The 22,500-nt window shown below is 45.1% G+C and overlaps 1 protein-coding gene across 1 annotated transcript in view; it reads right to left on the bottom strand.

The window, feature by feature from the left end:
* The window catches only part of LOC117739371 (collagen alpha-1(XIV) chain-like), a 76,168-nt gene that overhangs the window by 26,154 nt on the left and 27,514 nt on the right, over positions 1-22,500 (bottom strand). The window contains 17 exon segments of the mRNA XM_034545737.1: positions 1,246-1,395; positions 4,091-4,139; positions 4,141-4,182; positions 4,184-4,209; positions 4,724-4,778; positions 4,780-4,833; positions 4,835-4,875; positions 6,244-6,366; positions 8,376-8,505; positions 14,414-14,559; positions 14,988-15,032; positions 15,120-15,252; positions 15,449-15,588; positions 15,696-15,822; positions 15,906-16,045; positions 19,764-19,893; positions 21,385-21,530. Coding sequence (XP_034401628.1) covers positions 1,246-1,395; positions 4,091-4,139; positions 4,141-4,182; positions 4,184-4,209; positions 4,724-4,778; positions 4,780-4,833; positions 4,835-4,875; positions 6,244-6,366; positions 8,376-8,505; positions 14,414-14,559; positions 14,988-15,032; positions 15,120-15,252; positions 15,449-15,588; positions 15,696-15,822; positions 15,906-16,045; positions 19,764-19,893; positions 21,385-21,530 — 1,677 coding nt within the window.

Below are 22,500 nucleotides of genomic sequence, written 5' to 3'. Positions count from 1 at the left end.
ATGAGGCTCGTTCGCTTTCGTTGCCGGAAGCAAGTTTTAAAGTTTTTATAGCGTCCCGAAGTCTTTAAAAGGTTTTTGTCACTTTTGTTTTGCTCCATTAAAATAGAAGAGGCTCTGAATGCTGTGTGAACTAACCCCTCTGCATAAAGCTTCATAATATATAGTTTATATTAATAAATGTGTATAAATGAGTCTCTGAATGCTGTGTGAACTAACCCCTCTGCATAAAGCTTCATAATATATAGTTTATATTAATAAATGTGTATAAATGAGTCTCTGAATGCTGTGTGAACTAACCCCTCTGCATAAAGCTTCATAATATATAGTTTATATTAATAAATGTGTATAAATGAGTCTCTGAATGCCGTGTGAACTAACCCCTCTGCATAAAGCTTCATAATATATAGTTTATATTAATAAATGTGTATAAATGAGTCTCTGAATGCTGTGTGAACAAACCCCTCTGCATAAAGCTTCAGAATATATAGTTTATATTAATAAATGTGTATAAATGAGTCTCTGAATGCCGTGTGAACTAACCCCTCTGCATAAAGCTTCATAATATATAGTTTATATTAATAAATGTGTATAAATGAGTCTCTGAATGCCGTGTGAACAAACCCCTCTGCATAAAGCTTCATAATATATAGTTTATATTAATAAATGTATATAAATGAGTCTCTGAATGCTGTGTGAACAAACCCCTCTGCATAAAGCTTCATAATATATAGTTTATATTAATAAATGTGTATAAATGAGTCTCTGAATGCTGTGTGAACAAACCCCTCTGCATAAAGCTTCATAATATATAGTTTATATTAATAAATGTGTATAAATGAGTCTCTGAATGCCGTGTGAACTAACCCCTCTGCATAAAGCTTCATAATATATAGTTTATATTAATAAATGTGTATAAATGAGTCTCTGAATGCTGTGTGAACAAACCCCTCTGCATAAAGCTTCATAATATATAGTTTATATTAATAAATGTGTATAAATGACTTCATAATGTATAGTTGTATTAATAAATGTGTATAAATGACTTCATAATGTATAGTTGTATTAATAAATGTGTATAAATGACTTCATAATGTATAGTTGTATTAATAAATGTGTATAAATGACTTCATAATGTATAGTTGTATTAATAAATGTGTATAAATGACTTCATAATGTATAGTTGTATTAATAAATGTGTATAAATGACTTCATAATGTACAGTTGTATTAATAACTGGTATCTTACGCGTCCTCTCGCTCACGGTGACCCCCGGGCCCTCGCTCCCGTCCTGCAGCTGTGCGTAGACGCTCACCTCGTACGCCGTGTCCGGCCTCAGGTTGCTGAAACAGTGGCGGTTGGCTCCTCCGCTCAGCTTCGCTTCCTGCTTCTGAGCGCCTGAAACACGGAGCGCCCCGTTAGCATCGCGGAGCTAACGGGGCGCTACGTCACATTTTCACATTTCACATCTGATTTTCTTTCACAGTTAAAACGTAGTCCGGTGTTTTTCACTCTTTAACAAAACCGGTCGATCTCCATCGGATCCATCCCATAATGTACGTTCCACACATGGTTCATGGTGACGGTGAGCTCGTTATCTACCGACTCACTCGGGCTGTTTTTTTTGTCACTTTGTGTGTGTTTTTTTAAAAATTAAATGCTTTTTTTATTGAATTTAAATGTCTGTCACAGCGAAGCAGACGTCGGTTTATTGCTCCCTGGGAGCCAATTCTGCCAAAAATAAAAAGCTAAAACATACGCCGGAGGATTTTTGCTTCTGTGCACCATTTGGCATCCCCTAAACAATAATATATAAAATGTTCTCGTAATCAGGAAATACATTTTAAAGCTTTCGGAAAGGAAGTCGTAGAACATTTGAAACAAAATAAAAACTGATTTAATTCACATGAGTTTGCAGGAACAATCTTTTTTTTTTTTTTTAATAACAATGTTTTTTTTCTGCAGTTTCCATCCAAACGTCTTGAAGAAACGTTTATTATCTCTGTTCATTTTGAATAAAACAATAACTTTTATCTTCTATCTCTATTGTTGTTGTTGTTTATTGCCCATCAACACCCAAAAAGCAACAACTTCACCCTGTTAAGCTCCCAGGTAGCTCCTCATGGGAGCACCCCAAGGACCATCACCTTCAGGGCCCCATGAGAGCAGCTCCCAGGTAGCTCCTCATGGGAGCACCCCAAGGACCATCACCTTCAGGGCCCCATGAGAGCAGCTCCCAGGTAGCTCCTCATGGGAGCACCCCAAGGACCATCACCTTCAGGGCCCCATGAGAGCAGCTCCCAGGTAGCTCCTCATGGGAGCACCCCAAGGACCATCACCTTCAGGGCCATGAGAGCAGCTCCCAGGTAGCTCCTCATGGGAGCACCCCAAGGACCATCACCTTCAGGGCCATGAGAGCAGCTCCCAGGTAGCTCCTCATGGGAGCACCCCAAGGACCATCACCTTCAGGGCCATGAGAGCAGCTCCCAGGTAGCTCCTCTCATGGCCCTGAAGGTGAAGAACCACGAGGCTCCGTATTAAAAGTCAACCTCACAGCAGCCGCCGTCTGTTGTTTGATGGCATTTTGTTGTTGTTGTTGTTGTTCTGTTTATCGGCTTCAAACAAATACTGCAAATGATTGCTGTCGGCTTCTGGGAATCAGAACCCAGGAAAAGAGATTATTGTGTAATTGGGCGGCTGGTTTCTGAGGGAGAGGGGGGCGAATATGCATTAAAAGTAATAATGAAAGTTTTAATAGAGTCTGGAGGTCATTTGAGTTCACGTCTGATTGTGAAGTAGATCAACACGCAATGTTTAAAGGTGTTTAAAGATGTTTAACTGTGTTTAAATGTGTTTAAAGGTGTTTAAAGATGTTTAACTGTGTTTAAAGGTGTTTAACTGTGTTTAAAGGTGTTTAAAGGTGAATGTGTTTAAAGGTGTTTAAAGGTGTTTAAGTGTGTTTAAGTGTGTTTAAATGTGTTTAAAGATGTTTAAAGGTGTTTAAAGGTGAATGTGTTTAAGTGTGTTTAAGTGTGTTTAAATGTGTTTAAATGTGTTTAAAGGTGTTTAAAGGTGTTTAAAGATGTTTAAAGATGTTTAACTGTGTTTAAAGGTGTTTAACTGTGTTTAAAGGTGTTTAAAGGTGAATGTGTTTAAAGGTGTTTAAAGGTGTTTAAGTGTGTTTAAATGTGTTTAAAGATGTTTAAAGGTGTTTAAAGGTGAATGTGTTTAAGTGTGTTTAAGTGTGTTTAAATGTGTTTAAATGTGTTTAAAGGTGTTTAAGTGTGTTTAAAGGTGTTTAAGTGTGTTTAAGTATGTTTAAATGTGTTTAAAGATGTTTAAAGATGTTTAAAGGTGTTTAAAGGTGAATGTGTTTAAGTGTGTTTAAGTGTGTTTAAATGTGTTTAAATGTGTTTAAAGGTGTTTAAATGTATTTTAAATAATGCAAAAAGGGACATTTTAAATGCTGTTCATTTAAAGATGACCAGGCACCAAAACACTTCTCCATCTCTTCAAATATGGATTAATGGGGAAACATGGGGTTAACAGTTAATATAACTGTCTGTCCCCCGATCACATCAGAGGGGTCAACGTCGGATGACCGATATCTGATATTTAACAAAAGTGTTTTTGTTGTTTTCAGTCTCGTGCTAGTGAAGTCCTTTTAAATTGTGGCTGAAATGTGCAGAAAAAGTCACAAAAATGGCTTAAAGGGCCGGTGTGTAATATTAATATTAATTAAGTACGTTTTTCGTTGCTTTAGAATGAGCCTACGGAAGCCCAGAAAAGTCAAAACCAACACTGGCTCTAACAGAGGGGCTTTTAAAAGGGGAGGAGTTTCAGCCGGTTGCAATCTGCAGCTTCGCCACCAGATGCCGCCACATCCTCCTTAAAGTGAGATATGGCGTCTGTAGTTTCATACGTCGGATAATAATTTGCATGTTTTGAGTTCTGATCACTTTGAACGGCTTGGATCTTCTTCTGAGAAACAAAACCCAGCAGGGCGTCTTCCCACAATGCACTGCACTTCAAACCCTCAGGATGTTCCCGCTCCGCAGGAGTCCCTGAACGCCACACGGGGGGATGTACTCACTGAGCGGAGACTGTGCGACCACCCTGTAGCTGCTGGCGTGGCGGTGGAGGCTGCCACTGGGCGCAGATGCTGCTCGTCCTGGTCTGGTATGCCGTTCAGGTTGGTCACCCCTAGATACACTGCAGGGGGGGGGGGGGCGTAAATTAAATATATATATTTATATATCACATCTGGATCAGCCACAGGCATCGTGCTCCCAATTGACACCGTTATCTTTTTATTTAATTTTTTTATAGGCCAGCTGGACACCAACGTGAGTTATTTACAGAAAGAAAATTACTACTTTTTACCACACACACACACACACGCACACACACACACACACTATTTATTTTTGTGCGTCTGAGAAAGAAAACATTATTAAATAGAGAGAGAGAGAGAGAGAGAGAGAGGTGTAGTTATTACACACTAATACAGATCATTTATTAAAAAGTAAAGAAAAAAATTGTTATTCTTAACTTATTGAAATATACTTCATAAATCTTCACGTATCATATTGTTATTTCGGCATAATTTTTTCTTTATCAGTTCTTTGCCATTAAATCACATAAAAATCTGTATTTTAGTTTCATATTTTAGGCATAAATGTTAGAAAAGCATATATATATATATATATATATATATTGTACGTACAGGTCTTGGCCCGCGCTGATACAGCTTCACTGGACCCGGTGGTGTAGGACGCGATGGACCTTCACGCTGTACTCCGTCCCACTCAGCAGGTTGACGATCAGCATGGTTTTTCACGTCTTCTCCCACGAAGGTCTCCAGAGCTGGTCCTGGACCTGCAGGGGGAGGGGGGGTGGTCTTTAGTCTTGTAGTCTTTAGACTCAGAGAACACATTAACTAATGTTCCCTCATGCAGATGGAAATGTACTTTTCATGCTCGTGAACCTTTTGGTTGAGAAGAATCGGACGAGTTACGCAACACTAACATATTCTATGAGGATTGTGTTTTAAATATCTAAATAAAACGAGTTCACTGTCATGACATCAAAAGGACAAATAACAACAACAACATAACAGGAAATGTTTCACGTTATGTTCTGAATATCCTCTGAGGGACATGAATTAAAGTTACTGTGAGGAACCTTCACCTGGTTGTGAACCAGCCTCAGCCTAGTCCTGGTCCTCTATAGACCTCAGCCTAGTCCTGGTCCTCTATAGACCTCAGCCTAGTCCTGGTCCTCTATAGACATCAGTTTAGTCCTGGTCCTCTATAGACCTCAGCCTAGTCCTGGTCCTCTATAGACCTCAGCCTAGTCCTGGTCCTCTATAGACCTCAGCCTAGTCCTGGTCCTCTATAGACCTCAGCCTAGTCCTGGTCCTCTATAGACCTCAGCCTAGTCCTGGTCCTCTATAGACATCAGTTTAGTCCTGGTCCTCTATAGACCTCAGCCTAGTCCTGGTCCTCTATAGACCTCAGTGTAGTCCTGGTCCTCTATAGACCTCAGTGTAGTCCTGGTCCTCTATAGACCTCAGCCTAGTCTTGGTCCTCTATAGACCTCAGTGTAGTCCTGGTCCTCTATAGACCTCAGCCTATTCGTGGTCCTGGTCCTCTATAGACCTCAGCCTAGTCCTGGTCCTCTATATACCTCAGTATAGTCCTGTTCCTCTATAGGCCTCCTTTTAGTCCTGGTCCTCTATAAACCTCAGTTTAGTCCTGGACCTCTATATGACCTCAGTCTATTCCTGGCCCTCTATAGACCTCAGTGTAGACCTGGTCCTCTATAGACAGTAAACAGACCACCAGAGAGAAGGTGGTCTGGTTCTAGAAAGTTCTTCTTAAAGCTCCTCATCAGAGCCACCGGGTCGGATTCTGGTGAAACCAGATGACATCATGCAGGTTCACCAGAACCTCCTTCAGCTCAGACTCCAGCGGGGGAGACCCAGGACGTTTTGATGGACCCGCTGGAGGGAAGGGGGGCACAGGAGAACCAGAACCAGGACTGAGAGGGGCAGACTGTCAGACCCTGCTGCAGCTTTTCTAAAGGGACTCTGGTGCTTAGAGACACTACCACGTTAGTCCATAGGGGGCACCAGAACCAACAGCAACTAAAGGTTCCTCGTCGTAGCTTTAAACTCCCCAGTGGTGTGGAATCCGTTAAACCAGTAACACTTGACTGGCCCCAGCTGGTGTGTGTGCACGTTACCGGACACGGGCTGGTAGACGACCCGGTAGCCCATGGTGGGTGACGGCGGAACGTCCCAGCTGATCCTGAAGCGGTTGTACCACTCCTCCGACACGCGCAGGTTCTTCGGCGCCGAGAGAGGAACTGAGCCAAAGAGAGCGTAGAACATACGGGTGACATGAACACAAAACCTTTTAAACAGATTCATCTGAGCCTTCTGGTCCACACGGAGCCCTACGACGATGAAGAGGAAGGGGGACCAAGGAAACGATTCGGCAAGAGGAAGGTGAGGAGGAGGAGTCAAAGGAGGATATCATTTGATAACACTTCACATCATTTCAACAGTCAGCACATTACGAGAGAGAGAGAGAGAGAGAGAGAGAGAGAGAGAGAGAGAGAGAGAGAGAGAGAGAGAGAGATATTAAACCCTGAAGAGTTGTCCCCGACAACGAGGCCGTAGATGGGGTCGATACTGGATCCAAAAAACCCCTCTGAAGACCCCCGTGTGGTTCCTGAGAAACGTGAGCCTGTTTTTAAGGTTTTAAGGTCTACATCCCATGTTTGAAATGCTAAACACACTTCTACACAACCGTTGAGTGTTTTTCTTTTAACTCTGGACCCAAATTCATCACTAAACTAATTGTCATCTTATTCGAGGTGTTTCTTCGATCGCTTCATTGCACAATATCTTCCTCCCCTCTGGCTCTGATTCGAGCCTCAGAGAGAGAGACACCTTTATAATTTCAATGCCAAGTTCATACCGCCACATTGTGTGTCATCGTCTTTCTTCGACCCCCCCTCAACCCTCAGTGGATCAGACCCTCAGGTTATCATTCTGCCTCCTTTGTCACATGATCTATCTTCAGTTCGGGGCTAAAAACCCAATCATGCTCTCTTGTATATTTGCTGTTACGCCGCCCCCGTCCCTCTAGGGTTCAAATCCCCAGATTATACCGGCTCCCTCTGTCACATCATCTATCTTCTCTGGGGGGAAAAAAACAATCACCCCTCCACCCCTCCACCCCCAGCACCAGGACCACCTGTCGCTCCTCTCTAGGCGATCATCTCATCCCTCACTTGCTAACGGAGACATTCATCATCAGCGGGGATGTCAGAGGGCTCTCCGCCGTTTAAAAGCCTCAGAACGTCGTTAGCGTGAGCTGGAGGGGGGGGGGGGGCAGCAGAGAGAATCATTAGGCAATCAGTCACGTTGGGGGGAAAAGGAGCAACTTCCGACATCTTTCCGTCCGTCCGCGGTAGAGATCATGGACGTGGAGCATCGAGCCACCGGGACGGGGGTTCCTATCTCTCTTTAACTTTGTGCCGAGGGTAAGAAAAGAAAGCACCTGAGACTTCATGCATGTACCAGTTAATGCAGGCGCTGCTTTATCGAGGTTGATGAATCTCACTCGCCACGTGACTCACTTTGACATTCAGCGTCTCGCTTTCATCTCGTTTGCTGTTCTGAATTCAAATGATGCTTTTTCGCCCGCGTCATCAAAACCAAATCAAATAATAATCTGAAAGGGATCTTAAATTAACAGGTTTTCCACCCCCTTTGTGTCTTCAGGGGTTGATACCTTCTGATAGAGTTTAATCCATTTCATTTATGTTGGTGCCAAGAAGGATAACGCCCCCCCCCCCCCCCCCCCCCCCCCCCCCGAGTCCTGCTACATGTTGTTCAGCAAAGAAAGATGAAGAGCTAACACGTCTCGGTTCTGCCTGAATGGCAAATGTTTGGTTTAGCTGCCACTGGGTGGAACTCTCTCTTTAATATAGAATGAAGTGAGTGTTTTTATACAGCAGCACAAACACACCTATTGGACCAATATTTACTCTCTTTTCGCTTTACTTTTTGGGTCTCTACTGACCGACACTCCTCACAGTAAGAAGCCAGCGTTGAGACTCGCCGGTGAACATCGTGGAGCATTTAGCAGCTACAAGGACAGATATCTTCCTCGGGAGGTGGTGGAGACCAACAATAGAGCCAAAAGAGAGAGAGCATTGGCCCCACATTCAACATTCTGTCAGCGTTCATTAACCGGCGCTGAACGAGCGTCCAACACTCCGATGAGAGAGTCGACGACGCGTCTGTGATAAAAAAAGATGAACCGAATAAATGTAAAAACTGAATACGATGAAACGCGACTCACGCGTTCGTCCCGTCCGCGCCGCCGGCGGCCCGTCGCCATCGGGGTAGACGGGAGTGATGGAGACTTTGTACTCGGTGTCCGACAGCAGAGGCTGCAGAACCAGGATGTTGTGGCCCGTGGACACCGTCCTCTGGGGGCGGAAACATTACAGAACAACAAATTCACATCCGGGGGTAAAAAGAAATGCTGATGGTTTAACTAGTCGAGTGATTCTTAAAGGACTCTCTGGACATGCAGCTAGTTTACTGAAAGACTCTGATGAGGGTCTCAGGGGTTCTGTCAGGAGAACCTGCATCTTGAAGTTTGCTCCCCGTGTAAAACAAAAAGTCAACGTTGATGTTTTTGTCCCTTCTGTAGTTATTTTCACCGAAATGACGGCTTTTTAATTAAAAGTGAGTTTCCTGTGAAGACGGGAGTTTATTTTGAAAAGGCCTCATGCATTCATAAGCTATCAAACGGTTGCGTGAGGAAGACACTGAACCCACAAATTGCTCCAAATCGTTGTTTTTGGATTTCATCCTGATGCAGTTTGTGTTACCGCAGCTCTTCTTCTAAAGGATCAACACTTGTGATGTCATAATTGTTTTGATAGCTTCATTAAAAAAATGGTTTTCATTCGTTTCTCATTTCTTCTAATTAATGTTGCAGCCCACACACACACACACCCACACACACACACACACACACACACACACACACACACACACACACACACACACACACACACACACACACACACACACACACACACACACACACACACACACACACACACACACACACACACACACACACACACACACACACACATGCTGATCGCTTTAATAAAGGCTTCCACTGAGTTTACTCAGAGAAACAAATGAAAGCAAAATAATAAATCACAAAAATAATAACCGGCAATTTCATTCCTCTTTAAGATCCCCTTTAATACGCACCTCTGATTCTTGAATGAAATACAAAAGAATAAATAAGCCAAGTAAGACTTCGTGACTGTATCAGCCTATTTAATGGAGGCGGGGCTCCAGGTGAGTCATCAGTCATCCGGCCTTCTCGTCTCTCTTCACCTCTTCTGCCTCTCTTCACCAGAGATAATTACTCATTGAGTCATAGGATCATTTATCTTTATGGAATCAGATTCTGTTAACAAAGTGTGTTTGTTAATGATACGATATTATAGTGAGATATTAGATTAGAAATGGAATCGATTGACTTCTTTTCTTCTGGGTTCAAGAGACTGAAGCTGAACTGATCTTCGGACCGCGCATCAGATGATAGCTGCAGCTCATATTTGAAGTTACGGCTAACTTTGCTAGCTCTCCTCCTGACCGTCCTTCCTCACGGGACTCGTTGCTCCCTGATCGGAGGAATCGATCCACCGGTCTCACACTGGTCCTCGATATCGAACCGTAACGATGGGCAGCGAAACCTTTATTTCACACTGTGATGGTTAAAACGGTAAAATGAACAAATGAGGGAAGTTCATCCACATTGGTATGGTAAGTATTTATCGTGATGTCACCCAACCCGGTGGGCCGAGAGTCGTTCATCAGCCAGCGGTCTGCGTTTATCGTCTACGAACGTGGACGTTTAGCCCTTTTTGGACTTTTATTAATACCTTCCTTTTTTTTTTGTTTACCTCCAGGCTAAACGTTGCTATTCTTGTCGGATGAACCTTCTGAGTTCCGTCTCTTCATTCCTGTGCTCCTCAGTCTGTCTATTAGCCTGGTTGGCATTCTGAGCATGTACAGTCTCGCCCGGCTCCGTCCACAACCCCCCCCCCCACCCCCCCAAAAAGAAATACTCGTTCTCTGACGTGTAAGTCAGACAAACACTGCAGGCCTTGACAAATCAATTCCAGCCCAGTATGATGAAAAAGCCAGCAAGTCTCTAAAACGGTCCCCGGTCCACACGGTCGGGCAGAAACCGCTTTAAAGCTGCACGTGCATGCACACATGGTTTCATAAAGTATTTATAGGATTCAGAAATCCAATCTGGTTCTGACGGAGGCCCAGAATATTAAGTTGGATCCTTCTGAGAGTTTGCTGGCGGTAAACAGTCAAGTGCACAGGTGACGGGAGAATATCAAAGTCGACTACTTAAACTTAGTTAATGGTAAGAAATATGACATATTAGTTAAACTGCACACTCCAGAGGCCAAACCGGGAAACCAAACGTTATCTCTTCAAACGTAAAGAAAACACAGGATGAGATTATATTCCATAATATCTGATAATTCACATTTCTAAACAGGCCCTGCTAATTTAAGGGACCCCCATGGGGTTCCCTGTGGGACTCCCTTCAGACCACACACACACACACACACACACACACACACACACACACACACACACACACACACACACACACACACACACACACACACACACACACACACACACACACACACACACACACACACACACACACACACACACACACACACACACACACACACACACACACACACGATGCCCCGCAGCTTCGTTTTATTGGACTCCGAATGAAGCAGCGCGGGGGAAAGATAACGGAGCGTACCTGAATGCAGCATCAACTGCTGCTTGAGGACAGATGGCTGCGGAGGCAAGTCGGCCCACAGCGTCACACGCGAGTGGGCACGACCATTAACGTCCGTAGACATGAGCATGTGGAGGGGTGAGCACGCAGGACATCTGTTGCAGAGCTTATGGAAAGCTGCAGTGGTCTTTTCTTTACCAGTAGGGGGCAGAGCAACTCCAAAATAAGGTTGTGAATAACTATCGCCTTATGAAATGGATCGACTTGATCTGGATAACGTTTTAAGCTGATTTGCATGTCCATGTTTTGTCCCTGTGACGAATTTAAGTCCAACATCCTCCGTCTTTTAGCTCCGTTTTTGGTCTCCACCACCTCCCGTCGCTCCTCATTGCTCTCTAACTGTGACTTCCTGCCTTTTTCTTTTTCCTCCCGCTCAACAAAGTCTGTATTTTATAATCTGAGATGCATAAATTAGATTATATGTGAAAAGATGTGGGAGATGTCAGTGGGAAGTTTCTTTTCAGGTTTTCTAGTCTGACGCCTTGGAGCAGCTGGGTGGAGAGTTTCAGGTATAAAAGCAAGCGAAGAGACGGGGAAATCAAACTGTGCAACAAGAAGAACTCTTCTCACTCTCCAGACCGCTCGGACAGAGGAAGAATTTTAAAACAGGCGAAAAGAAGTAAAAACTCTCAAAAAAAAGAAGGAAATGTTTCGGACTTTCTAAAACCTTCAAACTTAAATGTTTCTACTCCAACATGTTAACATGCTTTAATGTTTTTAAAAGAAACACGTAATTGTTCTCGTACTTTGCCTCTGTGCATTCACCCTCTGCTACGTTTTAGCGCCTGTCTCTTTAAGAGCCTCCTGGAGGTACATTCTACCCCTTTGAATGGAGGCCCAGTTGGTCCATCATGCACTGCTTTGGGTGTTACTGCATTCAAGGCATTTAAAAAGGAACAAAAGGAGGGAATGTAGTTCTCAAAAAGAGGTACATTTGACTGACTGATTCTGTCAGGGACTTTATCATTTATCAGGTATACATGAGAATATGTTTTGTCTTTCTCTAGAGGGGTCAAAGGTCACGAGGATGGCAGACTTGAGCAGACTGTGGTCGTGGCTTCTGGTTGGAGAATCGCTTTAATGTGTTCAACACCTTTTTCCATCTGTGTGTTTTTACGATAATGAACTGTTTTTTAAATCGTGCCTGAAAAGCACATTGCGCGAGATTGCAGCATAAAATATGTTCATTTGATTAAAATCGATACATACAATTCAGCTACAACTCCTGAGTCGACTTTTTCCATCCTCGAAAGCTATTAACAGTTTGAGACCAAATTCCATCAGCGAAAATGAAGCGAGATAACTGCCATCCAGAAATCAATCGCATGGAAATGAGTCTTTTTATCTGATTTTCTTTTTCTCCAACGCTTCATAGTGGCTGCCGCCGCTCCCTCAGCACCCACGAACCACCGAGTGAAACTTGCTTTGAACAAACCCCAAGAGGACGTTCTCTGCCAGCTGACGGACATCTGAATGGGAGCCACCGAGTGCAGCGCTTGGTGATTCACCACCTGACCGGAGTGCCAGGCAGAGCGCACAGCTGTTCACACTTTGATAAGAGATCTCATTTAACAAGCCGCTGGTGCGAGCAGCTGGCGGCTCTTTATTATCGGGATGAAAAGGCCGACGTGGGACCGGCTAACGGTAAAAACTCACAAACACACGCCGGCTAACGGTAAAAACTCACAAACACACGCCGGTTAACGGTAAAAACTCACAAACACACACCAACTAACGGTAAAAACTCACAAACACACACCGGCTAACGATAAAAACTCACAAACACACGCCGGCTAGCGGTAAAAACTCACAAACACACGCCGGCTAGCGTTAAAAACTCACAAACACACACCGGCTAACGGTAAAAACTCGCAAACACACGCTGGCTAACGGTAAAAACTCACAAACACACATCGGCTAACGGTAAAAACTCACAAACACACGCCAGCTAGCGGTAAAAACTCACAAACACACACCTGTCAGCTCAGATGTTCGACATTGGGGATTTAAATATTTGACATTTGTTAACCGGAACCTCTACTCTGCAACCAGAAACTAGGATGCAAGTATTGATTACTATATTATTGTTACTACAAGAAGACAAAAAAAACTCATTTTATGATGATGCCGTGCAGAAAAAGCAACCTAATGAAGGTGGAATTTACACAATGTTCTAGTTCAGATTCAGTTTTGGGGATTGTGGATTTTGATCGTTTAGCACCTTTAGCAGATTATGAAACCAGAAGACCTCAAACCAAACACGGCAGACTACTTTCTCTCAGCTAGGAGGCCGGATGACGCTCCAAGGTTCGGCTGGATGCTGGCGACATGTCACCTCGAGCCTCCTCGCTTCCAGCATGCCCACTTAATGATAATCCCGGGCGGTACAGGAGTGTTTTTGCACACAGTGTAAATGTGTTATTTTTCTCCCGTTTTTTAAATTGGTGTTTTTGAATGTCTCTGCATACTGGAGTCCCTCAACGCTCTCGCAGTTGCATAAATTGTGTCTGACTGGAAAGCTGCGAGTGAATAATCGCGTCCTGGCGAAGCTGCACAAGCTGGAGACACCGACGCTCACAGGCTGATGATGAAGAGGGTTCCTGAGCAGGAAATCCAATCGCAGAAAATTGTCGTTCTTGCATAAATCTGCAAAATGTTAAAAAGCTTTTCTTGAGACTGAATCAGGGTCATGGATCTTTCTCTGGTGTTCTCGGTGTTATTTTAGAGTGGAACCTTTTAAAAAACACATTTTTCTCTGGCTGATTATGTTTGTTTAAATGTTTTCCCTTCAGGCCAACAAATTACAATCGACTCCGAAGGCGATTCAGAAGCCAATGAAGCTCCAGAGAATATTCTCAAACAACAGTGTTTTTTACAATAAATGCTTTATAACCTACAGCGATGAAGAGATCACAGAAGTACGAGAGCCGGGGACCAAACCGCCGATCCTGAAGCATAGGAGTGGTTTGAGGAGTGACTATTGATAATCTGATACCCTTTTTTAAAGGGGCAGCATGTTTATAACTCGCGCCCCCTACTGGTCGGTTCCGAGGTGACGGTCAGAAAACGGTCGTAAAGTTTAAAAGAGTGCAAAGAAATATGCATACACATCAAAAGAAGCTGAAACACAAAATATCTATAAGTTAATAAATACAAACCTACTTTATTTGTAAATTATAAAGCTGAAATATATATATTTAAAATAATAAATAAATAATAAATATTAAATAAATATTAAATGATATAATAAATAATAAATATTACATAATGAATAGGTTGAATCAATTTGTAATCCTTCGCGGAAACAGGTGTAAATAATAACCACAATCACGAGAGGTTGTGAAGAATACAGTCTTAAATGCATCCAAGTGTGCAAGATGAACCCTGGACAGACGCACACACACACACACACACATACAACACAACATATTAATCTAAAAGTCACAAACATAAACGCGCCCCACCTGCTCCTCCGCCCGGTCCCCTTTGGTGCTGACGTAGCTCAGCCGGTAGTGCCGGACGTTCCTGGTGTCCGTGGGCTGCCAGGCCACCCGCATGCTGAAGGTGGTTTCCTCATCGATCCTCATGTTCCTGAACCCGTAACGAGGCGCTGGGGACGATCACAGGCAGGAGATATGAAATCAAATGGGAATCACACTCGTTCATATCGGGAAAGCCGATCACGGCTGTCCAAACGTTGGCATTTCATTTTGCTCGGCGTCTGAAAATACCCCACAGCAGACTCATATTTATATTTGTCAGATGTTTGCTTCGTCTTAAACCCTGAAGTTAGATAATGTCACCCGTATAATCCGCTTGTTATACATTCAAAATGCTACTTTTTAGTTTTATTTACACCTAAAACCTTTTTTTTCTTCCAAACCAACACAACCAATCACTTTAACCTTCATGCATGTATTTATTGTTAATGCTGCAGAGTGACGTTTTAATGGAAGAACCGTCCACTCAGCAGTTTCACTGTAAGATGCATCAACGGTGCCAAAAAGGACCGAGTGTGTGAGGAGGGGGCATGTTTACTTGCTGTGGTGGTGGTCGTCGTAGCGAGGGTGGTCGTTTCTCCGACTGAAAAATAAATTAAAAAAATGTAATTGATGAGACGAAACGATTGACAGGATCCTTTTAAAGAGAACAGACAACACGCGACTTCACCGGTGGACTCGACCAGGACGATCTCGTCGCTCTCCGCCTCGTTGGCGTAGACGGCGGCGAGGAGGACTTCGTACTCGGTGAGGGGGCGGAGTCCTTTTATCAGGTAGGCGTTCATGTTCCCGTTCACCAGAACCTGAACCGGAAAACGAGAGGGAGGGAACCTTTTGTGTTGAGGACCAATCAAAAGAGACGTTTGGATATCGGCGTTCGAGGAGCTTCTTTTCAGCCGTCCAATCGAATTGAAGAAAAGAAACTCCTCGTCGGTAAAAGGTGAACGGATAGAGGAAGAAGAAGAAGAAGAGAGATGGTCATCACACACACACACACACCTCGTCACTTTCTCCTCTGTCCGTGGGCGTCCAGGAGAGCCGGTACAGAACCACGTCAGAGGCCGGGGGCTGCCATGACACCCTGAAGCTGTCAGTGGAGACGTCACTGCTCCTCAGATCTGAGGGGTCTGGGACGGTCTCTACACACACACACACACACACACACACACACACACACACACACACACAATGAGCTGTCGCCGTTCCCCGATGAGGTCGTCGGTAAACTAGAGACGTGGGTTCCTACTCGTGGTGAAGCTGTCGGTGGCGGCGTCCGCCTGTCCCTCGTCGTAGACGGCGAACACGCCGACCGTGTACTCCGTCAGGGAGGTCAGGTTCCTGAGCAGCCAGGCCGTCACGCGGCCCACCTCCACCTGGAGACACGCCACCAATTGAGCGGTCGGGTTTGTTTCGTGGGCGTGTACCTGAAGTGGCGGCGGCGGCGAGCTCCTCTCACCTCGTTGGTCTGCACGCCGTTGGTCTTGACGTACATGATGCGGTAGCCTTTGGCCTTCCTGGAGGCGGAGTCCCACGTGAGCCGGGTGGAGCTGTGCTCCACGTCCGAGAAACGCAGGTTCCTCGCCGGAGAGAGCGGCACTGAGGTGTGAGGAGAGGAGGAGAGGAGAGGAGGAGAGAAGGAGGAGGAGAGAAGGAGGAGGAGAGGAGGAGAGGGAGAGGAGGAGAGGAGAGAAGGAGGAGGAGAGGAGAGGAGGGGAGGAGAGAAGGAGGAGGAGAGGAGGGGAGGAGAGGAGAGGAGGAGAGAAGGAGGAGGAGAGGAGGGGAGGAGAGGAGAGGAGGAGAGGGAGAGGAGGAGAGGAGGGGAGAAGAGGAGAGGAGGAGGGAGAGGAGAGGAGAGGAGAGGAGAGGAGAGGAGGAGAGAGGGAGAGGAGAGGAGGAGAGGAGGAGAGGGGGAGAGAGGGAGAGGAGAGGAGAGGGAGAGGAGAGGAGGAGAGGGAGAGGAGGAGAGAGGAGAGGAGGGGAGGAGAAGAGGAGAGGAGGAGGAGAGGAGGAGAAGAGGATCACTCGTTGGTTTTGTGGACGGGCGTTTTAGAAGCATCCAGTTTTGGCCGTCGCCATCTTGGATTTGTTTTGCAACCAGAGACCAGAAGTTACCATATATGGACTGAGGAGTTAGCTGTCAATCACTTTGTAGCCCCGCCCCTAAAGCATACCCCGTTAGACTCTAAATTGACCATAATTAACTAAATGATAGTTTAGTTCATGTTTGAATGAGACAAAACAATTAGAAAAAAAATCGTCAAATTAAATCAAATTAAAATCAAGGACAAATAAACTTTTATCATTTAATTTAACTATTAACTACAGAGCTGCTGTGATGAAAGGCCAAAGGGTAGTCGAGTTTTGGATTTAGTAATTGGTTTCACACACACACACACACACACACACACACACACACACACACACACTCGTGGGGGTTAGACCGGAGTTATTGGACTATTTTAATCACGAAGCGAGCGGACCCTCTCCACCTCCTTCGGGCTCCGCCTCGACTTCCTCTCTCTCGCGTGGAGCCACTGAAGTGCTGCAAAGGTCAGAAACAACCTCTTTAATTCAGTCGGGGAATCAGGTCTACTTCAGAATTACCGGCCTGTTTTCTTTCTTTCTTTCCTTTAAAAAATAAAAAAAAGAATCCTGATTGGAGCCGGCTTTGCCTCACCTCAATTATACGGAGGGTCAGAATAAAGACAAAGCTGCAGAGGGGAACGAAGGAAGGGATGAAGGGATGAAGGGATGAAGGGAGGAAGGGACTGACTCCGCTTTTACCGGAGGTCACGCCGGGGTCGACTCGGGAGTGAGGAGGATGGAAAATTAAAAAGTTTAGAGATAGACGAGTCTCAAAAGTTTCCAAATGAATGCGTCCGTACATAAATATCCACTCCATTAAACGGCCCATTCATACGCATGTCGGGCGACTGCAGATCAGTTCTGAATGTCAGAATTCCCCAAAATGTTTCGTAAACTATTCCAATGTGCAATCACAACATTATGATTAAGTATGGATAAATGCAACTCCTCTGGTTGTATAGAAGTCTATGCTTCATGTGTTAAAGCTGCATTCTCTCTCCTGACCACCAGGGGGCGACTCCTCTGGTTGTATAGAAGTCTATGCTTCATGTCTTAAAGCTGCATTCTCTCTCCTGACCACCAGGGGGCGACTCCTCTGGTTGTATAGAAGTCTATGTTTCATGTGTTAAAGCTGCATTCTCTCTAGTGACCACCAGGGGGCGACTCCTCTGGTTGTATAGAAGTCTATGCTTCATGTCTTAAAGCTGCATTCTCTCTCCTGACCACCAGGGGGCGACTCCTCTGGTTGTATAGAAGTCTATGCTTCATGTGTTAAAGCTGCATTCTCTCTCCTGACCACCAGGGGGCGACTCCTCTGGTTGTATAGAAGTCTATGCTTCATGTGTTAAAGCTGCATTCTCTCTCCTGACCACCAGGGGGCGACTCCTCTGGTTGTATAGAAGTCTATGTTTCATGTGTTAAAGCTGCATTCTCTCTAGTGACCACCAGGGGGCGACTCCTCTGGTTGTATAGAAGTCTATGCTTCATGTCTTAAAGCTGCATTCTCTCTCCTGACCACCAGGGGGTGACTCCTCTGGTTGTATAGAAGTCTATGCTTCATGTGTTAAAGCTGCATTCTCTCTCCTGACCACCAGGGGGCGACTCCTCTGGTTGTATAGAAGTCTATATAAATGACTACTTCTCTTGATGTATTCCCTCAGTAAACATTGTAAACATTAGTTTAGTCTCAATCTCTAGTTTCAAGTCTTCTTCAATACAGAATGATGTTCATTTAGTAAATTATGGTCATTTAGAGTCAAACAGACCATAAAGCAGGGTGTGCTTCAGGGGCGGGGCTACAAGGTGATTGACAGGTCACTAACACTTTAAATCTCTCAGTGTTTTTTTACACGATCTAACAGTCTATATTTTTGCTTTTCTTTATCATTATGTTCCTTTTTCTCTGCGGCCTCTTTTCACATAATTGAAGCTCGTTTCTTCTAATGACAGAAACAAACTGACAAATAAAAGAAAGCACATTAAACTCGTCAGAAAAGAATATGACGAGAACATGAAGCCATCTGCAGGTATAATCACTGCCAACACATATTCCACTGCGAGTGGATTCATGTGGTGCACTTAATGAATGGGGACTTGAATGCATCTTTAATAACATAATGAATGACTTTGCATGCATGGAGTAATTATAAGTAATCTGAGAGACCCCCCCCCCCAAGCTTCACACGCTTCATGAAGACACAAACAAGCCCCGAGACCTTAAAGGGGACTTCTTAAAGGGATCATTAGTGGGCGCTCTGGGGATTCGAGTGACTTCAAACTCTTAAAAGATTGAAAGTGAGGTGTGAAAAAATAGCATGTCGAAGAGTGTGTGTGGGGGGGGGGGGGGTAGGGGCTTGAGGCCGGCGCCTCGCGGTGATTTCCTTTTTTTTCTTTTGTGGTTGCCGGTTTGTGTCGGGGCAAGAAAATTTAAAAAAAACGTGCCGGGACGCGACTGTAACACGCGACCTGCAGCGGTGGATTATTAAGACGCCTTCAAGCCGAGTGAGAGGGAATCAAACTGCCGAGCTGTTTGACTCCCTCGTCAGCGCTTTCAATGACGCCACAGATCGGTAGAATTCTCTTTAAAAAAGGCCTAAAACGAGCGCTCCTTTTCTGGGAGGCGTGTGACGTTTCCGTCCTGCAGAGCGCCGGGCGGCCGGAGGTGACCTGAACGCCACGCGGTGAGTTCAGAGGGTCCTGAAGACGGTCAGCGCAGATCGTTGACGCTTTCAGTTATTTTCATATTTACTGTGCGTGTGTGTGTGTGTTTGTTTTTCCATCTTCGTGAGGACACGTTTTCCTTCAGAGGACTCGAGACTCGGGTTCGGGATCAAGGGGCTGGCTCAGGTTCATGTTACGGTCGCGTGTGGGATGGATCGAGTACAGAAGCTTCTTTCTCAGCGAGGACCTGTGGGGACATTCTACAGCGTTCATGCAGACTGTCAAATGAAAATCAAGGACTTGCAATAATAAGATGTACAATTTCAAGGACTTAACTGTATAAACTTAGTGAGGAACCAATAAGAAGGGACAATAGGTCTTCTGCTCTTTCAACCAAGGAACAGGGATCCATGCATCAAGCCGGGGGGATGACGTCTAATTAAGTACGGATTCAATGTGCAGATGCTCGGTTCTCTAGGAGAACAAAACCTTTTCATGGATGTACATATTTAAAAGAAGCGGTGATGCGTCCACATAATACGTGTGTGTGTGTGTGTGTGTGACTCACATGTGGTCTCCTGGCTGGTCATGGGGTCGCTGGCCTCCTCTCCGTACAAGGCGTAAACCGTCACCGTGTATTCTGTGGCCGGAGTCAACGCTTCTAGCTCCACCTCGTTCACCGAGTCCTCCACCTTCACCTGAACACACACACACACACACACACACACACACACACACACACACACACACACACACACACACACACACACACACACACACACACACACACACACACACACACACACACACACACACACACACACACACACACACACACACACACACACACACACACACACACACACACGTCGTTATCTCATCTGATCTCTCATCCATCCGTCATATCAACACATACTTCTCTGCACATCTACTCTCCTGTCCAGACAAGGGAATCAAGCTGTGATTACGTAAGAGGGTTCCTCTGGTTGTATAGAAGTCTATGATTCATGTCTTAAAGCTGCATTCTCTCTCCTGACCACCAGGGGGCGACTCCTCTGGTTGTATAGACGTCTATGATTCATGTCTTAAAGCTGCATTCTCTCTCCTGACCACCAGGGGGCGACTCCTCTGGTTGTATAGAAGTCTATGCTTCATGTGTTAAAGCTGCATTCTCTCTACTGACCACCAGAGGGCGACTCCTCTGGTTGTATAGAAGTCTCTGCTTCAAACCAACTACGTCCTCTTTTCATACACGTCTATGTTTCAGTCTGATTCCAGATCAGCAGGATGACTCTCTCACACTCACACACACACACACACACACACACACACACACACACACACACACACACACACACACACACACACACACACACACACACACACACACACACACACACACACACACACACACACACACACACACACACACACACACGTTTGTCCATCTGCTCTTCTGGTCGCTCGTCTCATGAATAATAAATATTGGAAGCCGAGAGAAGTTTGATGTTCTGCCAGAAGCTTAAGAGTCGGACTTCCCAACGAGGTTCTTTAGATCTGGGTTCCCACGGAAACCATGTTGCCTAATGTCCCCGGTTACTGCGTCGCCCATCGGCAGGTTCTCTTTACATCAGAGTTTATTTACGACTAATTTGTGGATGTTCTTGTTCTCTTGTTCCTCTCTCTCCTTCCTCTCTCCATCCTCTCATTCCTCTCTCCACCTCTCCATCCTCTCATTCCTCTCTCCACCTCTCCTTCCTCTCCTTCCTCTCTCCACCTCTCCACCCTTTCTCCATCCTCTCCTTCCTCTCTCCATCCTCTCTCCACCTCTCCTTCCTCTCCTTCCTCTCGCCACCTCTCCTTCCTCTCTCCACCTCTCCACCTCTCCTTCCTCTCTCCACCTCTCCATCCTCTCCACCTCTCCTTCCTCTCTCCATCATCTCTCCTTCCATCCTCTCCCCATCCTCTCTCCACATCCTCTCCTTCCTCTCTCCACCTCTCCATCTCTCCTTCCTTTCTCCATCCTCTCCTTCCTCTCTCCACCTCTCCTTCCTTTCTCCATCATCTCTCCTTCCTCACCCCATCCTCTCTCCACATCCTCTCCTTCCTCTCTCCATCTCTCCTTCCTCACCCCATCCTCTCTCCACATCCTCTCCTTCCTCTCTCCACCTCTCCGTACACACACACACCTCCTTCTCGTCCGCGGGCTCCCCCCCCGTCAGCGGGGCGTAGAGGATCATGTACCCAGAAGCCCCGGCGGCCGTCTTCCAGCGGACCCTCATGGTGCTGTGAGTGATGTCGAACAGCTGCAGGTCGTTCACCATCGGCAACGCCACTGTGGGAGCAACACACACACACACACACACACACACACACACACACACACACACACACACACACACACACACAGTAAATAAATATCTCCATATTAAAGTAAAATATCATGTTAATTTTCATTGATATTTTTGGACGTTGTATTTGAAAAGCCTTTTAGGTTAAAAAAGTTACAATAATATTTGACCCGTTTTATTAAATCCATATTTCAGTGTCATCTCATGGCAGTGGATTAAAAAAACATCAAAGAGTTATTTGACATTTTCAAACGTTGAGATCTGTTTTTAATTCATTCACGTTAAACTTGGGCGGGTTTTAAATCAAAAGGATCGGCTTTTTTCTTAAAACTTTTGTTTTGTCGTTTTCTCACTATTGTTTTGTTCGTTTTTGTTATATATTAAAATTAATTAACTCCGGGGTGCAATTAGGAAAACGTAAGAAAAAGTAAAATGCGTCATCGCGGACTTGGTTTTTCACGCGGGACCCGAACAGCCTCCTGGGTGAAGGTCCTCTCAGACGCTAAAGGTACCGCTAAAGGTACCGCTAAAAGGTACCGCTAAAAGGTACCGCTAAAGGTACCGCTAAAAGGTACCGCTAAAAGGTACCGCTAAAGGTACCGCTAAAAGGTACCGCTAAAGGTACCGCTAAAGGTACCGCTAAAGGTACCGCTAAAAGGTACCGCTAAAAGGTACCGCTAAAAGGTACCGCTAAAAGTACCGCTAAAAGGTACCGCTAAAGGTACCGCTAAAAGGTACCGCTAAAGGTACCGCTAAAAGGTACCGCTAAAGGTACCGCTAAAGGTACCGCTAAAGGTACCGCTAAAAGGTACCGCTGAAGGTACCGCTAAAGGTACCGCTAAAAGGTACCGCTAAAAGGTACCGCTAAAGGTACCGCTAAAAGGTACCGCTAAAGGTACCGCTAAAGGTACCGCTAAAAGGTACCGCTAAAAGGTACCGCTAAAGGTACCGCTA

Source organism: Cyclopterus lumpus, chromosome 11 (genome assembly GCF_009769545.1).
Source record: "Cyclopterus lumpus isolate fCycLum1 chromosome 11, fCycLum1.pri, whole genome shotgun sequence".
Classification (NCBI taxonomy): domain Eukaryota; kingdom Metazoa; phylum Chordata; class Actinopteri; order Perciformes; family Cyclopteridae; genus Cyclopterus; species Cyclopterus lumpus.
This window is presented reverse-complemented; position numbering and strand designations above follow the sequence as displayed.